The sequence below is a fragment of the Bicyclus anynana genome, chromosome 20, assembly GCF_947172395.1.
Source record: "Bicyclus anynana chromosome 20, ilBicAnyn1.1, whole genome shotgun sequence".
In the NCBI taxonomy this organism is placed as follows: Eukaryota; Metazoa; Arthropoda; class Insecta; order Lepidoptera; family Nymphalidae; genus Bicyclus; species Bicyclus anynana.
Window position 1 is genome coordinate 5,577,712 of NC_069102.1, and position 21,569 is coordinate 5,599,280.

At 37.7% G+C, this 21,569-nt stretch overlaps 4 protein-coding genes across 14 annotated transcripts in view; 2 read left to right on the forward strand and 2 right to left on the reverse strand.

Annotated features, from left to right (window-relative positions):
* LOC112052742 (RNA polymerase II subunit A C-terminal domain phosphatase) overlaps nt 1-3,424 on the forward strand; it is a 53,163-nt gene extending 49,739 nt beyond the window's left edge. For 3 of the 5 annotated variants that reach the window (XM_052887637.1, XM_052887638.1, XM_052887635.1), the window contains exons 9-12: nt 138-281; nt 2,135-2,271; nt 2,933-2,979; nt 3,224-3,424. In XM_052887637.1, the coding sequence (XP_052743597.1) occupies nt 138-281; nt 2,135-2,271; nt 2,933-2,979; nt 3,224-3,360 (465 nt within the window). In that variant the 3' untranslated portion in view covers nt 3,361-3,424. Of the gene's footprint in view, nt 1-137; nt 282-2,134; nt 2,272-2,932; nt 2,980-3,223 lie in introns of those variants that run through there. The other 2 variants (XM_052887636.1, XM_052887640.1) reach the window with 2 other exon arrangements.
* A 1,360-nt stretch (nt 3,425-4,784) lies between these two features.
* LOC112052744 (28S ribosomal protein S17, mitochondrial) lies at nt 4,785-6,549 on the reverse strand. Its single transcript, XM_024091936.2, has 2 exons — nt 6,304-6,549; nt 4,785-5,410 (listed from the first exon to the last, which is right to left on the reverse strand). The coding sequence occupies exons 1-2, from the start codon at nt 6,427-6,429 to the stop codon at nt 5,051-5,053; spliced, it is 486 nt and encodes a 161-aa protein (XP_023947704.2). The 5' UTR covers nt 6,430-6,549; the 3' UTR covers nt 4,785-5,050.
* A 2,635-nt stretch (nt 6,550-9,184) lies between these two features.
* Nucleotides 9,185-14,032, reverse strand: LOC112052755 (peroxisomal membrane protein 11B). 5 transcript variants are annotated; one of them, XM_052887722.1, is made up of 5 exons: nt 13,963-14,032; nt 12,783-12,812; nt 11,965-12,111; nt 11,135-11,250; nt 9,185-10,492 (listed from the first exon to the last, which is right to left on the reverse strand). In XM_052887722.1, the coding sequence occupies exons 3-5, from the start codon at nt 12,018-12,020 to the stop codon at nt 9,948-9,950; spliced, it is 717 nt and encodes a 238-aa protein (XP_052743682.1). In that variant the 5' UTR covers nt 12,021-12,111; nt 12,783-12,812; nt 13,963-14,032; the 3' UTR covers nt 9,185-9,947. The 5 variants fall into 5 exon arrangements, with proteins under 5 accessions (XP_052743682.1, XP_023947719.1, XP_023947720.1 ...); XM_024091951.2 differs by lacking the exon at nt 13,963-14,032 and having other exon boundaries at nt 12,783-13,427; XM_024091952.2 differs by lacking the exon at nt 13,963-14,032 and having other exon boundaries at nt 12,731-13,427.
* Nucleotides 14,033-14,921: 889 nt separating this feature from the next.
* On the forward strand, nt 14,922-20,060 carry LOC112052740 (RNA-binding protein spenito). 3 transcript variants are annotated; one of them, XR_008251890.1, is made up of 2 exons: nt 14,922-15,167; nt 19,063-20,060. XR_008251890.1 is itself a non-coding variant. In XM_024091930.2 (2 exons), exon 2 carries the CDS (start codon nt 15,405-15,407, stop codon nt 17,649-17,651), a length of 2,247 nt encoding a protein of 748 aa, XP_023947698.2. In that variant the 5' UTR covers nt 15,010-15,167; nt 15,379-15,404; the 3' UTR covers nt 17,652-18,036. The 3 variants fall into 3 exon arrangements, 2 of the variants coding, with proteins under 2 accessions (XP_023947698.2, XP_052743802.1); XM_024091930.2 differs by lacking the exon at nt 19,063-20,060 and adding an exon at nt 15,379-18,036 and having other exon boundaries at nt 15,010-15,167; XM_052887842.1 differs by lacking the exon at nt 19,063-20,060 and adding an exon at nt 15,379-18,036 and having other exon boundaries at nt 15,093-15,233.
* Nucleotides 20,061-21,569: the final 1,509 nt, after the last annotated feature.

A 21,569-nucleotide genomic window follows, 5' to 3' on the forward strand; every position in this document is an offset into this window, starting at 1 on the left:
TGCAAATAACTTGAACAAATGTAAATAATTTCAAACTGTAGGTTCGTCCGTTCAACCTACACTTATATAAGTAAAAAAAATAATTAATTAATTCATGAAGTTAGCAGTTCAATATTAACATGTGTCGCGTACGACAGAGCAGCGCGCGTCGGCCCCCCGCGCACTGCAGCAGCCCCCCGCCGCCCCCCACGCGCCGACGCACCCCCTCCGGCCGCTTCATGGACTCGCTCAACCCGCTGCTGTCCTTCTCAAGCGACGATATCGCTGACATGGACCGAGAGGTGAGCGGTTGTATGTTTCTGGAGCGTATTATTACTCATTCGGCCCCCCAGCGCAATGCAGCAGCACCCCGCCGCCGCACCCTCTCTGGCCGGTACATGGACTCTCTCAACCCGCTGCTGTCGGCTTAAGCGACGATATCGCTGACTTGAAGTGAGCTGTTGTATGTTTCTCGAGCGTATGTAAGGATTACTCATTCGGCCCCACGCCGACGCACCCCTTCCGGCCGGTTCATAGACTCGCTCAACCCGCTGCTATCCTTCTCAAGTGACGATATCGCTGACATGAACCGAGAGGTGAGCGGTTGTATGTTTCTCGAGCGTATGTAGGGATTACTCATTCGACCCCCCGCCGCCGCACCCCCTCCGGCCGGTTCATGGACTCGCTCAACCCGCTGCTGTCCTTCTCAAGCGATGATATCGCTGACATGGACCGAGAGGTGAGCGGTTATGTTTCTCGAGCGTATGTAAGGATTACTCAGTCGACTCCCCGCCGACGCACCCCCTCCGGCCGGTTCATGGACTCGCTCAACCCGCTGCCGTCCTTCTCAAGCGACGATATCGCTGACATGGACCGAGAGGTGAGCGGTTGTATGTTTCTCGAGCGTATGTAAGGATTACTCAGTCGACTCCCCGCCGACGCACCCCCTCCGGCCGGTTCATGGACTCGCTCAACCCGCTGCCGTCCTTCTCAAGCGACGATATCGCTGACATGGACCGAGAGGTGAGCGGTTGTATGTTTCTCGAGCGTATGTAAGGATTACTCAGTCGACTCCCCGCCGACGCACCCCCTCCGGCCGGTTTATGGACTCGCTCTACCCGCTGCTGTCCTTCTCAAGCGACGATATCGCTGACATGGACCGAGAGGTGAGCGGTTGTTGTATTTCTCGAGCGTATGTAAGGATTACTCAGTCGACCCCCCCGCCGTCGCAAACAACCCCCCCCCCCCCCCCCCCGGCCGGTTCATGAACTCGCTCAATCCGCGGCTGTCCTTCTCAAGCGACGATATCTCTGACATGGACCGAGAGGTGGGCTGTTATATGTTTCTGGAGCGTATTATTACTCATTCGGCCCCCCAGCGCAATGCAGCAGCCCCCCGCCGCCGCACCCTCTCTGGCCGGTTCATGGACTCGCTCAACCCGCTGCTGTCCTTCTCAAGCGACGATATCGCTGACATGGACCGAGAGGTGAGCGGTTGTATGTTTCTAGAGCGTATGTAAGGATTACTCATTCGGCCCCCCGCGCACTGCAACAGCCTCCCGCCGCCGAACCCCTCCGGCTGGTTAATGGACTCGCTCAACCCGCTGCTGTCCTTCTCAAGCGACTATATGACATGGACAGAGGTAAGCGGTATGTTTCCCGAGCATATGAATTACTTATTTGCAACAGCCCCTCACCGCCGCACCACTTCCGACCGAGAGTTGGTAAACTTCTTTATTACTACATAGGGTAATGTATGTACCTATTTTTTATTTGTTTGTACATTGTTTTTGTAATTTGACATAATATTTGGCTGGTGGGAGGCTTCGGCCGTGGCTAGTTACCACCCTACCGACAAAGACGTACCGCCAAGCGATTTAGCGTTCCGGTACGATGTTGTGTAGAAACCGAAAGGGGTGTGGATTTTCATCCTCCTAACAAGTTAGTCCGCTTCCATCTTAGACTGCATCATCACTTACCATCACGTGAGATTGTAGTCAAGGGCTAACTTGTAATTAATAAAATAAAAAAAAAATAGATTGTATGGTCAAGTATGAATCAACTGAGTCTGGTATTGGAACTCAAAACCTCAAAACCAAAACAGCAGCCACAGAGCTTGTCAAATATTTTAGTAATATTCTTATTCATGGTTGTAGGTGGAGGATATTTTTAATGAATCGGATGAAAGTTCGTCGGACGATGAAAAGAAAACAACAGATGACGTTGACGATGAAGAGAATATATCCGAAGACAGGTTACTGGCCCTGGAAACGAATCGCAGTTCACAGGACAGGTAAAAACTTTTTTTTGAAATAGTCATAAAAAATGTGGGGTACGGTAAGCTAATGTAGCATTTCTGAAAAATGTGTTTTTATTTTCATTATAGGTTATGAACCATTTGGGTATCCATACTAATATTGTAAATGTGAAAGTGTGTGTGCCTGTTTGTTTGTCCGACTCTTTCTATCTCTTTCTATCTTTCACAGCAAAACAGAGCGACCAATTGAGTTGATTTTTTAAGTAGAGATTGTTGAAAGGGTTTTATAGGCTACTTTTTGTTTCTTTGTAACCCCCCCACTTCCCTAAAATGGGGGGGGGGGGTGGAAGTTTGTATTGTAAAATGGGGAGGGGGTGGAACTTTGTATGTTTGGAGCATGCTGCAATTTTGAAAGTGTGGTATGTTGACTATTTTTGTAACTAAAAAAAAACCGTACATCATTTTTTTTTTTAATCCGCTCCCAACCCTTAAAAGAAGCGGTGAAATTTTATATGGGACTTTTCGCAGTTTTCAAGGTAGGGGTAGGGTAGGGTTGGAGTAGGAAAAGGTAGTGAAGAAGCGCACATTAGTCAAAGCGAAGCTTGACCGGATCCGCTAGTTCAGTATAAAGTTATTTTATACATGTAATTATTGTCTGTTTTTAAAATATGTAATAATCGAAATTATTGTTTTACAGATTAATGGAAGATAAAGAGGACAATGATTCGAGTGATTCCAATACAGGTGTGTAATTATCTAAAGAAAGCATGGATATTGATATGTTAATTAAAGTAATATCAGTCACCTAACATTAGCTTCCTGGCTTTATACTGAAAATGCTAAATATTGAAATTGTATTGAAACTTTATCAAGTGCTCAATAATTTTCGACCTACCCATACAATGTTTGTAAGAAAAGTTGTGTTGTTTTGAAACTAAACTCTGACAAACCAAAGTTTATTATTCACAATACATTCAATGTGTTTCAGAAGATGGTCAGAGGCCGAGGAAGAGGCCTAGGCCTTCAACACCTCCCTCCGACGATGATGTCCCACCAGATGACGACGATAGCTCGTGGAACCTCATGGGAGCTGCGCTTGAAAGAGAGTTCCTTGCACAGGATTGATGCAAAGATACCATCCCGTTGTACAAAATACCTTTTGTGTTAATAAAATGTTTTATAAAACATTGTTTGGTGTTCCCTTCTGACTCTACCAATGCAGAATGACAAACTACTATCTATCTATACTTACAATAAAACTGTATTTTTGTTAGAGGGCATTATATAATCTATACTTAAGCCAAAAATATATTTTTTCGATTTTTCTGTCTGTCTGTCTGTCTGTCCGTGATTTTCTTGGCCGGGCATCACGCCGAAACTACTAAATGAATTCAAATTAAATTTGGCATATTTTAAGACCATAATACGGAGAAGGTTATATTAAGGTACTTTTTATTGCAAAAATAAAAAAGGGGTGAAATATGGGTTGGAACTTTGTATGGAAAGTCCTTCATTTTTAGAGTTGCAGTTTTAAAAATTTGTTTATAAATCATAAAAATAATACGAAATAATATAATGTGATCCAAAAATTTTTAAAATTCGCGGGCGTCCGCTAGTCTTTAATATGGAATGCCAACTCAATGTGGAATGTTTATATACTATGAGACTATAGTTACTTTATCTTTTGCATGATATTTTATAGAAGAAGGATTCATAATTTTAATTATGTAAGAATGGAATGACGTGTCCTTCATTTTGAATATGCGAATTGCTTGTTGACGATTTTTTTTTTATTCTTTACAAGTTAGCTATGCGCTTGACCAATTTTTGGCATTCGCCGCTTGGGCGTAGGAGTCGCTATGATGCTATCTAAGATGGAAGTTATTTTTTTCTTGTATGGCCAATCTGCGATAAGTCCAAAAACTATAAACAAATGTGTTGCGAGTGTCTGTCTTGTGGAGGTCAATCCTCCTTACATTAGGTCATTAGGAGTCGGTTTGCCAAGATATTAGTCAAGAGTCTGTTTGCCAAGATATTATGATGAATAAGGAGTTGCTTCTTGTATCTTTTGGCTAGCCCCCTAACAACTTCAACTTAAGATGGAAGTGGGCTAATTTGTTAGGAGGATGTAAATCCATTATTAATCCACACCTAAATAAATTGCTCGGTGGTACGTCTTTGCTGGTAGGGTGGTAACTAGCCACGATTGAAGCCTCCCACCATCCAGACCAGGACCAAATTAAAAAAAACCTCAATCAGACCAGCCAGGGATCGAACCCAGGACATCAGAGTTATAATCTGCAAACATGATACTTGTCATATATATCAAATCATTTAATCTGTACCTATTTATAGACTAAATATGAATTTGGGTGTTCTTCATTCCAAGACATGTTCATTACCAGCCTTGTGTTGTTACACTCATGCCTTGGAAAGAGTTAAACAGTGTCCCTTATAAATAGCAAACTATAAAAGCAGGTGATGAAAATAATGTCTCAAGAACTTCATCATTCAAACAAGGAATTGTAGGTATTAAATTAAAAGATCAGTAAAACAAGTCCTACTTTTAATTACTATTTACAACTGTCTATGTTATATATTCTAATTAAAATTTCCGAGTCTTTAAGTAGCCAATGGACGTTGGGGTCATGAGGTGCTGGAATGGCAACCCCACACATCAAAATACAGTGTTGATCAACCCCTCACCAGGTAGACTGACGACATAAACAAGTCACAGGGATTTATTGGATAGGCTGCTCAGGATTGTGATGTATCCTACAAAAAGCGTTGACGTCCATCGGCTGATATATACAAATTACACAGCATATGGGTCATTTTCATCAAACACATGGAATTTGGTGTATGTTGGTTTCGAGGTGAAATCTTTTTTGCCATCCTGCCAACCTCTAGGAGGAGCTTTGTTATAATCAAAGCCAGACTTCAATTTTCCATATATTTCTGCCTCCCTGTCAATATCTTCACGATACCTCTCTTTGGCTACTTTTTTACCTGTAACGGGATCTGTGATATCTCCAAATGGATATACAACTTCCTTGACTTCGTGTGTTATTAATTTAGTAAGTTTTCGTGGTAGGGCTTGTATCAGAACGATGTCCCCAGTATTACATTTCTTTTCAGGATCATGACAGTAATAGAAATCATCTTTTCTAAAATACTGAAACAATGATAAACCAAATTTACTACCCACAATCACCAGTTTTCTTATACAGTTTTTGGATCAACTAAAGGTGAGCCGTAATAGCCCAGTGAATATGTCCCCTGCTTGTGATTCCAGAATGTGTGGGTTCAAATCCGAGCCAGGGCATGCACCTCCAACTTTTCAGTTGTGTGGTCAAATGGTGAAGGAAAAACATTGTCAGAAAACCTGCATACCAGAGAATTTTCTTAATTCTCTGTGTGTGTAAAGTCTGCCAATCCGCATTGGGCCAGCGTGGTGAACTATTGGCCTAACCCCTCTTATTCTGAGAGGAGACGAATATGGGTTGTTAATTTATTTATTTCCTTAAACTATACCCGGGAAGACATTACAGTTGCCCAATTCGTCTACCCAATTTATAATGATAAAAGTCTTCCCTCCTTATAAGAAAGGGCATATGGAGCTTAGACCTGCCACACTGCTCCAAAACATGTTTTGCAGGCTTAGTGACAGGGACATTGGCACAATCGTTTAACATGCTCTAAAACACTGGGTTGTAACACCACCAACTTCCCGACACAGGGCTGAGAAGTTTCTCTGAAAATTTCTTACGAGTAAGAAAAACTCAGTATCTTGTATAGACCATCCCAGGATTTGAACCCAGAACCCCGTGATCTAAAACCACAGTCTGATCAGTAGACCAACGAGGCAGTTAACTAAAATACAAACAGTGTTGATTAACAGATCAGTGTTCTTTCTATAGATCTTGGAGCAAATAATGAGCAGAGAATGTCCACTATTAGAGATATTGGAAGTAAATTTAATCATCTCCCATAATGCACGTAAGAACAAATCAACTATTTTACCAGATCTCTTTAACAAAAAAGCATTATGTTTAGTTTTTTACTGACCATTAGCAAATTCTCGTCCAATTCTAACCTCTTTACGCGTATTTTAGTTGCATTTTGTTTAACAGTTGGAACACATTGGCCTAATAACAGGAACTTTTTTGCAGCATCTGCTAAATGGCGTGACATACTTAATTTCAAATTATAATACTTGTTTTTCTTGTTAGTAACGAATGTAATTAATATTTTTTAGAATTATTAAAAATGCAAAAATCAAAATATTCTCTTCGATTTTTTTTTTTAAACTGGCTAATTAAAAAGCGGTTCTGTCATTTGGGGGTTCTAACCCGTTTAATAATATGTACACAGGGTTCTAGCCTTTTTGATTCTCTATGACTTTTTTTTTTCTAGTTTATAACTTTGAACTCTAGTTCTTTAATCTTTTGTACCTTATTCGATTAATTTTTTTTACTGTCTTTTCAGCTCGGAGCTATTTTGTCTGCCTCATTTTTCACTATAGTATGCGCGTTATCATCTGAGTCGTCCGGTCATAAAAGTCAAAAAAGATAGGAATGTGCAGCGCGCCTACCTGCGCACCCTAATTATCGATAAACGGCTACCTGCGCACGTGCTAATGATGAGTCAATAATGATTTGGACGATTCTGATTGGTCGGTTTCTAATGTAATTGCATTGCGTATTTTTTTTGCTATAAATGTGTTTACTGCAATTAAATAAATACATTCATGTGTTACTCGTTGCGCACTATGGATACTTTATTTTCTAACGTTGATCTGAAGAAATTACATGGCGATATTAGCCCTCAAGCTCGAACACTGATTCACAACGTATTCCTGTTTCTCAATGAATTGAAAAGTGATCCGAATAAAGTGGCTTCTCTAAATTTCAACAAACCACGTGAAATGGCCGCATTTGTTTGTGGTGTGAGCAGAGCGACAGTGGACCGAATCAAGACGGAAGTATCACAATCAGGCAGTACCTGTATACCAAGAACAAATTTTAAGAAACCACAAACCGTCACTAATATTGACGATTTTGATAAAAGTGTGTTGAAGCGAACTGTAGCTTCATTTTATGAGAATGGAGAGTATCCATCCGTGGCGAAAATTTTAGAAAAATTCCGTGAACAATTACCCGATTTTAAATGCGGCAACACTTCAATGAGAATACTACTGAAGGAGGTTGGGTTCCAGTATAAGAAAAATAGCGAAGGACGTAAATATTTAATGGAAAGAACTGATATTGTTTGTGCTAGAATGGACTTTTTAAGGAAATTGGATTTACTTAGAAGAACTAACGATCAGCGACCACGTTTCTATCTAGACGAAACATGGATTAATCAAAACCATGCAAGAAAGAGGATGTGGCTTGGAAGCAACGATGAAGGAGGTTTCAAGAATCAGCCTGTGGGAAAAGGCCAAAGATTAATAGTTTGCCATGCGGGTTCTGCAAGGACTGGCTTCGTTCCAGATGCGAAGCTAATATTTAAAGCGGTGAAATCAAAGGATGCTGATTACCACACAGAAATGGATGGCGAAACATATATGCCATGGTTTTCCGAATTCCTGAATCTACTTGAAGAGCCCTCAGTTATAATTGTCGATAACGCAAGCTATCATTCGATACAGTTGGAAAAGATACCCACAAGAAACACGAGGAAAGCTGAAATTCAAGAATGGTTGACAAAGAAAAAGATTCCATATTCCAGCAACGAAATTATTGAAGAATTAATAAGAAAAGTAAAAGCCAGTAACCCGCAGAAGGTCTACGCTTTAGACCATCTGGCAAATGAACGAGGTCATGAAGTAATAAGGCTCCCTCCATATCACTGTCAATATAACCCAATAGAATTAATTTGGGCACAAGTAAAGGGAGAAGTTGCGAAGAATAATAATACCTTCAAGATAGCAGATGTCGAAAATCACCTCCACCGAGCCATAGAAAATGTCACACGGGAAGACTGGGCCAAATGTGTTAGGCATGCCGAAGAACTTCAAAACAAAGATTTACAAAAAGCTCTAATTAGAGATCACGCGCCGCTTATAATAAATTTGGCAGAAGACGAAGATTCTGATGATGAAGACTCAGATGAAGATTAATTTTATTTAGTTAATAATTATATAATATGAAATATGTATTATATTAAATCAAATATTGTTAATTTTTTTAATTTTGTGAACAAGATACGATAATAAACTTTACTTATCGATAATATGTCTTTCATTGTTACACCCTTCACTAGACGGCTCCATAAGACCCATAAGTGCAAGCGAGATAGATATAGAGAAATGATTTATGGCCCTAAGACTCAGTTGTTAACGCGCGTACTATAATCCCGCGGCAACCATGTATTTTCACTTAGACCATAACTAAGACTAAATAATGGTCTAAGATTTTTCAGGATAGCCTGCTTTTTTAGTAGCAAATATTGTTACTAAGCTGTGATAGCCCAGTGGATATGACCTCTGCCTCCGATTCCGGAGGGTGTGGGTTCGAATCCAGTCCGGGACATGCACCTCCAACTTTTCAGTTGTGTGCATTTTAAAAAATTAAATATCACGTGTCTCAATCGGTGAAGGAAAACATCGTGAGGAAACCTTCATACCAGAGAATTATCTTAATTCTCTGCGTGTGTGAAGTCTGCCAATCCGTAATGGGCCAGCGTGGTGGACTATTGGCCTAACCCCTCTCATTCTGAGAGGAGACTCGAGCTCAGCAGTGAGCCGAATATGGGTTGATGACGATTGTTACTGAATATTCTATCTACATTTCAAATCCTATTCAAATCGGTCCAGCCGTTCCAAAGATCAGTCCAGACACCAATTTAAAATATAAATAATCCACTCTTCCTTGATGTTAGATTATGACAGAAATAACTAGTTTGAGTTGGTACAATTCCACATTAGAATTGAAAAAAAAACCAATTTAATAATATTAAAAGAATATATTTTATAAACAGTCTCATTTAGCTAGATTATGAAAATGCCATGTACAATTTACAAGTAAATTGTACCTACACAAAACTTGTTTTCAATCATCAATCACAACAGTTTCAAATCATTCAGTTATTAAATAATTCTTGATTTTCATGACTTGTACAGAACCACACAACATTAAAGATGTACCTCAAGTTGTTTGAGATAAATATCTTAGCATTAGATTGATTCATTGAGAGCAGAGCGCTGGGCTTGTGACTGTTATGAAGGTGTAGGGTTATAAATATCCTTGACAATCAATTAACACTCCCCTTCTCAGTTTAAATTTGGCCAAATTTGGTAAGGATCAAATTCAAATTTGGTCAAATCGATTCAAAAATGAATTTATTTATACCTTTGAATACCCATTTCAATATGAAAATTGCTGCAGTTCTAGTGAGGCACAAGTTCAAACAAAGATGAATAATTATACTTAAACAGTTACAACATACTTATTTATAAGAGCATAAAACATAATATTATATGCAAAAATGTCTCTTCTGAGTACTTACTCAAATACAACAACTATAGTAAAAAAATGCTATCATAAAAAAATCATCTATATAATGATATACAGTAAAGATAAAACATGTAACAAGTAATAAACTTAACACAATAATTGTGACACCAACCAACTATAACAATGTAACCATAATATTTTTTTATCCATACAGCATATTTTTTATTTTTTCAGTCTTACCAGATTACAAGATCAAGCCGGAACTAACTTTGTAATAGGTTTGATTAAAGTCACTAGAGCAGCAATAGAAGATATAGCTCCTAACGCACCAACTGCACTGGGACTTAATTTTGTAAAACCTAAGGCTGTTAGAGGAATAAAAAGATCACAGGAATTTTTGAGTGTATCTATAAAGATATCCTTATGGCAATTAACAAGTGCATACATATGCCTCATGCTTGCGTGTAAATCAAAATTTTTAATTGAACCACTTATTAAACTGGATGGCTTAAGCAACACAGAGCTATTCAACTCCAATATATGCAATATTTCATAAAAATCCCTAGCCAAGTTAGCAATAATCGATAACAACCAAAATCTATTGGCTGTTTTGTTCCAGTTATCAGAATCAGTTTTGAGGAATCCACTTTTTGTTAGCCACACAATGTGGTCCGCATACAAATATAGTGCATGAGCTAATTTGCTCACTGTCAATGATATTCTTAAAACTGGATCTTCTATGGTCATAGTGTTCAGGGCCATGTAAATAATATCAACACATCTACCCATTCGCAATACTGCAAACAAACATAAATTATTATTACAATAACATGCAGCACCAAAACTCTATCATAGATAAAAAAAGAATCTTCATATAAAAAAAACTAACAGATATCTGCTACTCAGCCCACATGGATAAATATTTATTATACTACTGTAAAAAACCTTTTCATACTGTATTTACATAGATCACTTGACTCTTGAGAACCACATAAAATCTATTGCATTGTTTAAAAGTATCTAAGCATACAGATGGCGGAAAGCAACTTTAATATGAGTAAGAATCCTCAATAATTTGAAAATCACTTCATTTTATAAAAAAAAGTAAACTCCAAAGATTATACATCATTTCAAGAAACTGTTAGTACTATATATTAAACTGTTATGATGCTACAACCTAAGCATTACTAATGTGTAACAAACATTTAATAACACAATTCAGTTTATTCATTTATTTATTTATTTAGATATTGTATATATACTTTAAGCTTTCTATATATCAGAGCTGTGATACCATATTATAGACAATGATTCTCCACTTGAGATAAGGTTTACCTTTTACAGGTTAATTTAGGTAAACACCATAAGAAGGTAAACACCCTAAGAAGGTAAACTTGATTTCAAGTGGAGAATCATTGTCTTTTCTTTAACAAACTTACCTTTTCTAAAAGAGCTTAAAGCATTCTCTAAGCTTTTGATTCTATCCACTGAGTATTTATTTACATTTCTCGATTCAAGTTGATGCCATATTAGGCGACTGGTATACTGACATAATCTTGAATACACATGAAACAAATTTTAATATTGAAATAATCATAATAATCTCTTTAAACAAAAATATTCAGATTCAAATGTAGCTGAACTTTACAGAAAACAAGTGTATATATATCTACCATGTATCTACCACCACATAGGTTTTTCAAATAAAAAAAGCCTATAGGATATATGTATATGGATTATATCAGACTAATAACAGAGTTAAGAGTAGAATAGTAAACATGCAATTAATTTCTTAATTAGTCTTCAGTTCTAAATATTGATAATTTACCAAGAAGCAAAATAAAAGAACAAATTATATTCTTCTAGTGGACGCCTGCAAATTTGTCTGCCCTCAGACCTCTTTAATCAAGCTCTTACAGTAGTAGTGCTGTAAAAATTAAGTAACTTTTCCTGTTTTCCCAACATTTCCCTTCACTGCTATTGATTGTAGCGTGATGAAAAGTATACCACAACCTGCCCAAGAGTATGAAGAATAATTGTACCAAGTTTCATCAAAATCCATCAAGTAGTTTTTCTCTAAAGAACATACAGACAAACAGAACAGAAACAGATTGCATTTTTGGCATCAGTATCGATCACTAATCACCCCCTGATAGTTATTTTGGAAGTATATTTCATGTACAGAATTGACTTCTCTACAGATTTATTATAAGTATAGATTTTAACAATCAAACACTTATATTAGATAAAATTAAATTAAAATACAGACCTAGCAATTTTGTCTCGTCCATTTGACTGATTATTAACTTTAATAATTATATCCATTTTTGTTTAATATTAATCTTATTAGTAACAACTCTTGTTTGTTCTTATAATAAATAATTATGGATCACTGAAGACACTTCAGATGAATAATCTGGAAAAAACAAGGAAACTTTAGTGTTATAGGAAAATGATAAATAAAATATCCAATTACCTACTCGGGCTCAAGCAAGCTAATTATTATTGTTTGATTGACGTTTCAGGCAATGTTTCTTTAAATATAACACTGAGTAGGTAACAAAATTTGCCACCTCATTAATAATTATAACCGACTGTATAGTTTTATATTTATGATCTCTTTGATGATAACGAATATTTAATAAATAATAAATAGGTAATAAAGGTACCTACATATAGTTACAGTATAATACATACAACATACAGTTTTCATACATAATGCATAAGCCCTAAATAATGTAAAATTGAATTGATTACTTACACTATTAAGAATTTTATTACTTCTAGAAAAAAATTAAGATCATCAATAGAATTGTAATTTTTTTAAATTACTATCAGTAAGATAATCTGTAATTAATGTACTTTGACCTGTGGTGAACATTGGTAAACTTAATAACACAAAGGAGACTGAAGACTATGCATTAGGTGTATTGAAAATAATATGTTGTGAAAGGATATTTTAGAACTATTATATTGAGCCTGAGCCGTTAGAGATATAAAAAGATAAAGAACATATGCATATCATATATTATTACGTAGGTATATCGTATGACAATCTATAATATAAATATGTTTATCAAAAATTACAATTTCATTTCTTTTGATTTTAATATTTTGATTTTCATTTAGACCTGTGTCGATCGCGAATGATCAAATCTCCGACACCCGATCACTACTTGTGCGTGAGTAATTGGGTCGCGGACGTTAAAAACACCCGATCTTATGTGACCCGTTTGGTGACCCGCCCGGGCGCAGACTCGATTAAAAGATCGAAAGGTTTTTGTTTACCATACTAAATTGAACTTTATTTTCATTACAATAACTCTCAAATCTGTAGATCTAGTGAATAATCGGGTCGCGGACGTCTAAAACACCCGATCTTGTGATTCATATAAAAACTCGATCACTCGACCCGACCACGCTAAATTGAACTTTATTTTTAATACAATAACTCTCAAATCTGTAGTTCTCGTGAATAATCGGGTCGCGGACGACTAAAACACCCGATCTTGTGAGACCCGTTTGGCGATCCATATAATAAACTCGATCTCTCGACCCGACCACACTAAATTGAACTTTATTTTGATTGTATTAGTGTTATAAATAATTATTTGGCTCAATTGCTTATAATGTCGAATCATCATTCGCAAGTACAATCTGTAGTTGTCTCTTTTATTCGTATGTAAAGGAAGATATGTATTACTCTGTATTTATGAGTTTCATCGGCTTCATCTCGGGGCTTGTAAAGATATCATTCTTTATTCTGTAGTTGATATTGATGATGACTTGAGTGGTAAATTCGTAAGGAATAAAGTCTAAAATATATATGTAGGTATGTATTACTTTTAGCAATAGTTTTATCTATATAATATATAATAACTTTAATTATTTACATTTTTTTTTCTATATTCATAAAAACATAAAATAAAATTTCCCATTTTTCAAATGTAAATTTAGACGATGACTTAATATTATTGTATCACCACGCAAAAGCGATACAATTACAAACCACAATATTTATTTAACTGATAGTAGGCATAACTTTGTTTTGAATCCGTCGGTCAATCAAAGGATCGGGTTCCGGTTCGGGTCTTACGGGTGTTCAGTTCAAATACCTACCTACTTCAAGCCGCGTCGCAACGATACACATAACCCAAACAACCCGTGACCCGAATGATCGAAATGATCGAATCATTGAGACCCGATCTCCATGAGTATGGGTCGCGATCGACCCGGGTTTTACGAAACGATCGAATTACACAGGTCTATTTTCATTTGGCTTGGCTTGGCTCATTGGCTGACAAGTTGACACCACAAACGTCAAATTTGACACTTGACAACTGACACTGGCAGTGACAACTGACGCGAGTTGTGACCACAAGTGACCCTCAGACGAATTATAAAAGGATCAGTATCGCACCAAAATTCAGGAACAAAATTGTCTATCATTTTGAGGAAAACAAGCTTTATTTGGTTTAAAATGTCCTAAATTTTTACCCGTTTTTTACAACCATTCATTACAACTACACAAAAAGGTTTTTTACGAAGATCTTTAACCGATGAAACATTGATAATCCATCATTTATGTTCTTTGACAGAAAAGTAACGTCTAGCAAGGCAGGTCCAATAGACCTTAGACTTATATTCCAATAGTCCAATCCAATAGATAGAGGATAGATTTTTTTTAAACTGGCTTGATGGTTCTGAATTTAAAGATCTTTTGGCTGAGGATTGAGCAGAGAAATAGAAAGCATTGACTAATAATTTCGAGGTATCTACGATAGTCAAGGATGTTGTATGGATGTTGTTGATTGTATATAAGAACTAGTAAGGTTATAACATTCTTGACGTTAATAAGAAGTCTCAGTCACAATGCAATCACGTGATGAGGCAGTTAATCTTTTTATCTGAAATGTGGTTAACGAATCGTTCTTAGGCATAGACAGAGAAGTCTCAAGTTATCATAGACAGAAACAGTTTGTCTGTCATATTCGGGACTATTGAATAACACCTCAGAACTGTACTAAAATGATGATGGTGATGATGATGACGATGATGATGATGATGATGATGATGATTACGATGGTGATAGTAATGATGATTGATTATTATCTTTTGTAAAACAGTTTAGGGCTATGGTTTAGGGTATTTTTGTAGTGATAACTGGCAATGATGTCAAATTAAAGAAATACGAATTCAAAACCTCATTAAAAAGAAAGAAAACAAACGTATTGCTCTATGCCAGTACCGCCGCCAACCAATGGCATCGTAGAGAAAATGGCATTGACATTACATTATACATGATTTTTTTTTTTACTACCGCCCGCCCCGACCCCTTGTAGCACCCCGGCCCCGGTAATCGGCAATCGGCATCGGGCATTCGGCATTCCGGCAGCCATTTTGAAGTGAAGACATTTTTCAAGTCAACCTTCAATTCAAAGTGATAGAGCACGGCTAATTTTCATTGTTACGGTAAAGATCATTTTGGTTTATCAATGTAAATTTCATTAAATGGTGGAGGTGCTGTGGTTTTAGTAGGTTAGTTGGTTTTGGTCCTTAATTTATTTGTGGTAAGACTAAACTAACTGATAAAAAATATGTGCAGTGCGCTAATGTCTGGATCAAGACGACATTTTGAAAATTTGAAGTGACGTGTAATTTAGTGTAATGTTGTGCATTTCAGATAGTGGTTCATCAAACTGAGCTTTCATGATTGGATTACCGCGTAGCGATAGAGATAGAGATCGTATAACGGTGAAAATTCGTAACATGAAGAGGAGTTCGTCCAGGGACAGTATGCCGCGATCGAAAAGAACGCGCAGTAGTATCGGGCGTTATGACGACAGCTCTGACGAGCGCGTCACGCCGGACAGGGTGCGTCGGAGGGTGCGGTCGCCCAGCCCTCGCGGCCGCTACGTATCGCCCCACCGCGACGACTACGTGCGTTCGCGAGAGGTCAGAGAGGAATCGGCGCGTCCTTACTATAAAGTGTTGTGCGTCAGCGCCCTGCACCCCAAAGCCTCCGACGACATCATCAAAGACACCTTGTATCGTGAATACAAAAAGTTCGGCGATTTCAGCATCAAGATATCCCACGAGTTGGACGAGCGCGTAGCGTATGTATGCTTCCGTAGTGTAGAGGACGCGAAGGACGCCAAGCACGCCAAACCTAGAATCATTTTATACGACAAAGTGGCTATCGTCGATCCTGTGTATGAACCGGTCAGATCGGAGTATAGGAGCAGACCCAGGAGCATAACGCCACCAGATTATGAACGCCCGTACTCCTACGCGTGGTCGCCAGTTCCCGAAAGACGTAGACCGCCACCAGACGAGCGAGCTTACGGGATGCCTCCTGCGGTTCCGCCGCATCATCGAGACTTCCGTCCTCCTATGCATGACTATCCAATGGCTGGCCCACATGGGCCTCCAATGCATCACCGTCCACCAATGCACCATCCTCCGCATCCTCACTACATGCCCCGGCCATACATGCCACGTCCGCATCATCCACCTTTTGAGAAAATGGAGAACAAAAAAGATAAATTTCCTAATTATTTGCATCACGTCCAACCTGAAGATGACCCTCTGGCCACTAGGACACTGTTTGCTGGTAACCTGGAAATAAACATATCTGATGAGGAATTACGCCGGATTTTTGGACGCTATGGTATTGTTGAAGATATTGATATTAAAAGACCACCTCCTGGTACTGGAAATGCATTTGCATTTGTGCGTTATCAAACTCTGGACATGGCACATCGCGCTAAGGTTGAATTGTCTGGTCAATACATTGGTAAATTCCAGTGTAAAATTGGATATGGGAAAGCTACACCTACAACTCGTGTGTGGGTAGGTGGTTTAGGGCCGTGGACTTCAGTGGCACAACTCGAGCGAGAGTTTGATAGATTTGGGGCTATAAAGAAAATTGAATATGCTAAAGGTGAACCGCATGCATATATTTTGTATGACTCAATAGATGCAGCTCAGGCTGCAGTAAAGGAAATGAGAGGATTCCCATTAGGGGGACCTGATAGACGTCTGCGTATTGACTTTGCTGATGTTGGTCCAGGAGGTCCATTCAGGCCAAAAACATTTGCGCCTCCTGTGGGGGAAGAGGGTCGATCAACAGAACCATACGAGGGTTATGAAGGTACTTGGGACGAAGGCTATGGGTATGCAGGTGGGTACAGGGGTAGAGGGGGACACAGAGGCCGTGGGCGTGGAATGTACCGTGGTGTGTATCATGGCACTGGCGACTATCGCGACGACGAGTGGAGACGCCCACCGGACACTGAGTATGATGGTCAAATTCGCAGATCTGGTTCCCGCGAACCAGGTGTTGACAGATCCCGTTCCCGATCCCCTCGTCGGCGTTCTCCTGACAGTGATTCTGATGGCTCTCCCCGCAGAGGTGGTGGAATGCTAGTGTCTGCTAGAACATTACCTGAAGTGGTTCGCAAAGCCACTACAATATGGAATGGAGCATTGATTTTGAAAAACTCCCTATTCCCGACGAAATTCCATCTCACAGATGGTGACTCTGAGATTATTGACAGTTTGATGAAAGATGAGGAAGGTAAAAATCAGTTGAGAATCACTCAGAGACTTCGCTTGGATCAGCCTAAACTCGATGATGTCCAGAAGCGCATAGCAACATCCAGCTCACACGCTATTTTCTTAGGAGTGGCGGGCTCTACTGCCTCCATTACAAACGAGGATAGTAGCATTCAGACAAGACCTATGAGAAACCTAGTGTCATACTTAAAGCAAAAGGAGGCTGCCGGAGTAATATCTCTTCTAAACAAAGAGACTGAGGCAACTGGTGTGTTGTACTCATTCCCTCCGTGTGATTTTTCAACGGAACTGTTGAAGAGGACTTGTCACAACCTCACAGATGAGAGTCTGAAGGAAGACCACTTGGTTATAGTAGTGGTGCGTGGAGGGTCTGCCTAGTTGTAGAATAGTAATATAGACCATCTGTGTTAGTTTAAGATTTTATGAAATACCTTTTAATATTTTCAGAATGTTAAGAAAACACAATTTTTATTATATAACTGTGTCGTGTAGTGTTTGTGAGGTGTATGTAAAAATTATTTGTGAAGGTTCAATATTACTTTATAAATGTGCGAGTGCTCTGAATGCCACAGTTATAGTGTAAAGCAATAATATGTATTGCAGTTTTTTTTAAAGTTACTTTTGATTTATTTAAATTAGTATTTGCTAGGAATCATATGCAAGACAAAATATACATTGTGTACTAAGTTATAGTGTATACATTAATCAGTGTAAGTTAGGTGACGTGTAGTGTGTGTGAACACAAATAGAATATTTTATTCCATGTTGTAGTTTTTTTACACCTTGTGAGTTAGTGAGTCAGTGCAGTTGCTAGTGAAAGATTGTGATGGAAGATGTGTTTCAAAAAGTTATGAATACATCAAAATATGATTTAGACTGACCGGGGCTCTATAAAGACATTAGTGCTAAATTCCTAAATTTGTTTAGTGACATCTTGTGATACATAGGTAATGCATACCTTGTGTTTGTGGTTGTGATTAGTGAAAAATGGGGAGTATTATTGCTTAGTGTCTAGTGATTTATCTGATGCATACTGAGTAAGTAAACAAAAAAATGGAGGTGAATTTTGTTGTAAAATGAGCAGTTTTTTTATAAAGAATATTTGGCATATGATTTACAATATGACCAAAATTCCCATTTCCCTCCAACTAGTCGGGAAAGACTGCTAGGAGTGGGTACGACAATAGACCAATGGGCAGTTGAATGACTTCAGGGTCGAGCCCTGAGCAGGTGCAAAAATAGAATTGCCAACTGCCCAAGTCAACTTGAAGATGGAAAATTTTGCAGCTTTAAATTTAGCGTTCAAAATACGAATAGTATTTTGGAACACTAAATTTAAAGCTGCATTTTTTCATTTTTATTAATATCTTTTAAGAGATTGATAGGTTATTGAATTTCTACTAACATTCATTCATTTTTTGTTAATTTTAATGCTCAATCTGAGTCTGACCATTACATGTAGGAAAAGGGATCTGTAGTTTTGAATCTTGTTGCTTGATTGGCAGATTATTTTTCTTCTGATCATGTTAGTGACCTCAGTGGTGTCTCTGGGAGTTTTGGCTGAGCTCAAACGGGTCGGCACACAGGTTGTTTGACTGATAATCACTATCAGAGACTAATGATAATGTCCAGGACATTGAGTAGCACCTACTGAAGAATTACATGAAAGAAAGAAAAACCTAATAATTTGTAGCTTGCTCATAGATTTCAACCCAGGACCTAACAACCAGGAGAATGATTTGTATGTAGGTAGGAATTTTAATCTTAAAATTAGGCTGTATATTTTAAGGGAGCTGCTCTTCAGTGCTGGGATCTGGTTTCGGTAAGTATAATTATGATTTTCTTTTTTTAAAATGTTCTTAATTTAAATAAAATTTTCATCCACATTTGTTTCCATTCCTGTGAGAATATAGGTATGAAAATAAAGCAGGTTCCTCCCTGTTAATGTGGCTTTCTATTGGTGAAAGAATTTGTCTAACTGGCCCAATACTTTATTCCTTACATCATCATTATCAACCCATATTCGGCTCACTGCTGAGCTCGAGTCAGTCTCCTCTCAGAATGAGAGGGGTAAGGCCAATAGTCCACCACGCTGGCCCAATGCAGATTGGCACACTTCACACACGCAGAGAATTAAGATAATTCTCTGGTATGCAGGTTCCCACACGACGTTTTCCTTCACCTATTGAAACACGTGATATTTAATTTCTTAAAATGCACACAACTGAAAAGTTGGAGGTGCATGCCCCGGACGGGATTCGAACCCACACCCTCCGGAATCGGAGGCAGAAGACATATCCACTGAGCTATCACGGCTCAAGCTTAGATTAAAAGTTTAGTATACCTACAGATAATTATTTTATAAAATAATTTAAGTAATATTATCGTATTCTGTTTTTATTAATATCACAATAAGTTGACTGGTCAGTAAAATTGTACATACACAAATCCTTTTAAGCAAAATAATTGACAATAATTATTATATTGTATTCAAGTTCCTCTTCAAAAATACTGAACTTGGTTTTCACATAATTAAAATTTTTAGTAACTTTATCCATACAAAAGATGTTTAAATATCTTCATTATTTTATTCATTAGGTTAGGAATTATTAGTTATACCTGATAGTAGGATGTTTATTTAAAATAATATTTCTGTCTTTCAGCATATTCAGCATCTTCTGCGATCAGAGGTCACCATTATTTTTAAAAGTGCAGTGATGTGTAGTGATTTTATTATATGCGGACTTTGTGTGCAAGGATCCAAATAAAATAATTTTCATAAATTAATCAATTTTCTCTTTTTTTTAATAAGTCATTTCTGAGATAGTTAACTATTAAATATCTTGACTTCTTTATGTCAACAGCACAAGTTGCCAATTATTTTTATCAACATCGGTTCAGCATTATTACATGAGTTTTGTGGCCAAATATAAAAATAATCCTTTGTACTTGGTCACAAGGCAAACTAAGTTTCTGTTGAATAATATTTTTGCAACTATCTCAGTTCTTGCGAAGTACAAAAGTTTTATAGATTTTTGTAGGTTCTGGAATCATAAAAATATGGATGTAAATTATATTTGCTGATACTAAGTAGGTAATGATGATTCTAATTAAAAATATTTGATTAATCGCATTTAGCGCTAAATATGATTAGGAAATGGAAAAGCAGAACTGATAAAACCACTTCTGTTTCAATTAACAATGACTACCAACTATCTATATTCCACAATGTGTTTGTAGTAATTGATGATCGTATTTATTATATCGAAGTTTAATAGTCGTATGTATTAGATACCGATATTAATTTTTTTGTACTTCATTGACTTTTTTATAATTAAGTCAGGCAGACTGGATATTAGAAGTTATAATTACTTACTTAAATTATAAATGTTCTAAACTCCTCAATTAAAAATCCTTTCATGTAGTTAAGTACCTTTGAGCCGTATAAAAATAATAATGCGATGACAAGAAATTAATTAATCTGAGCCCTTAATTTAAACGTCCCACTACTGGGCAAGGCTACTTATAGGAGAGGGAATACCTATATATGGAGCTTAGACCCACCACGCTGCCCCAATGAATGAGAGTGGGCTTGTCGTGATAATGTTCAACTATTTATAGATCGCTATCAGATGTTAATGATAATGACCGGCACCAAAGGGTTAAAGTGCTCTGCAAAGCCGGCCATCTCCGGACTGACTTGGAACTCAAACCCAGGATCTCGTGAACTGAAGCACTTTTGGACTATCGAGGCAAGTCCATTTACTTATTTATTACTGACTTTTACTTACATTCCAAGTGTTAGCAGTAATCAATCGGACTCGGCAGCAGTCTACAGGCGTCGAGATGCATACCTACCTACATCAAAATGGGAAGTATACTTACCAGTTATTCATAACTATAAAGTTCAAAACTGAGTATAACGCCTCTGACACGGTCGTAATGGAAACGTCAATCCTCCGGGCAAGCTTACCGCGCGCCGTCACCTCGCCGGAAACTTGTTCACGTCACTTCGTATAGGCCGAAAGCTGGTGGACATTTTTGGGTAAGTATTTGAAACAAGTTGAAAGCTTGTCCTATACCTTTGCTACCCTCACCGTACTAGAGAGCTGTGTGGGAGTAATGAGATTTTTTTGCAAAAAATATCATTGAAAAGGCAATCTGTAATTTTTATACCTTAGAAAAATTTATTATTTTAATAGTATAAAAATAAAGAATCCAGATTATTTAGGTGTGTCTTTGACTTTGCCAGGTGTTTTCAAACTATTTTGAAAATGAAAATAATATTTTGAAAAA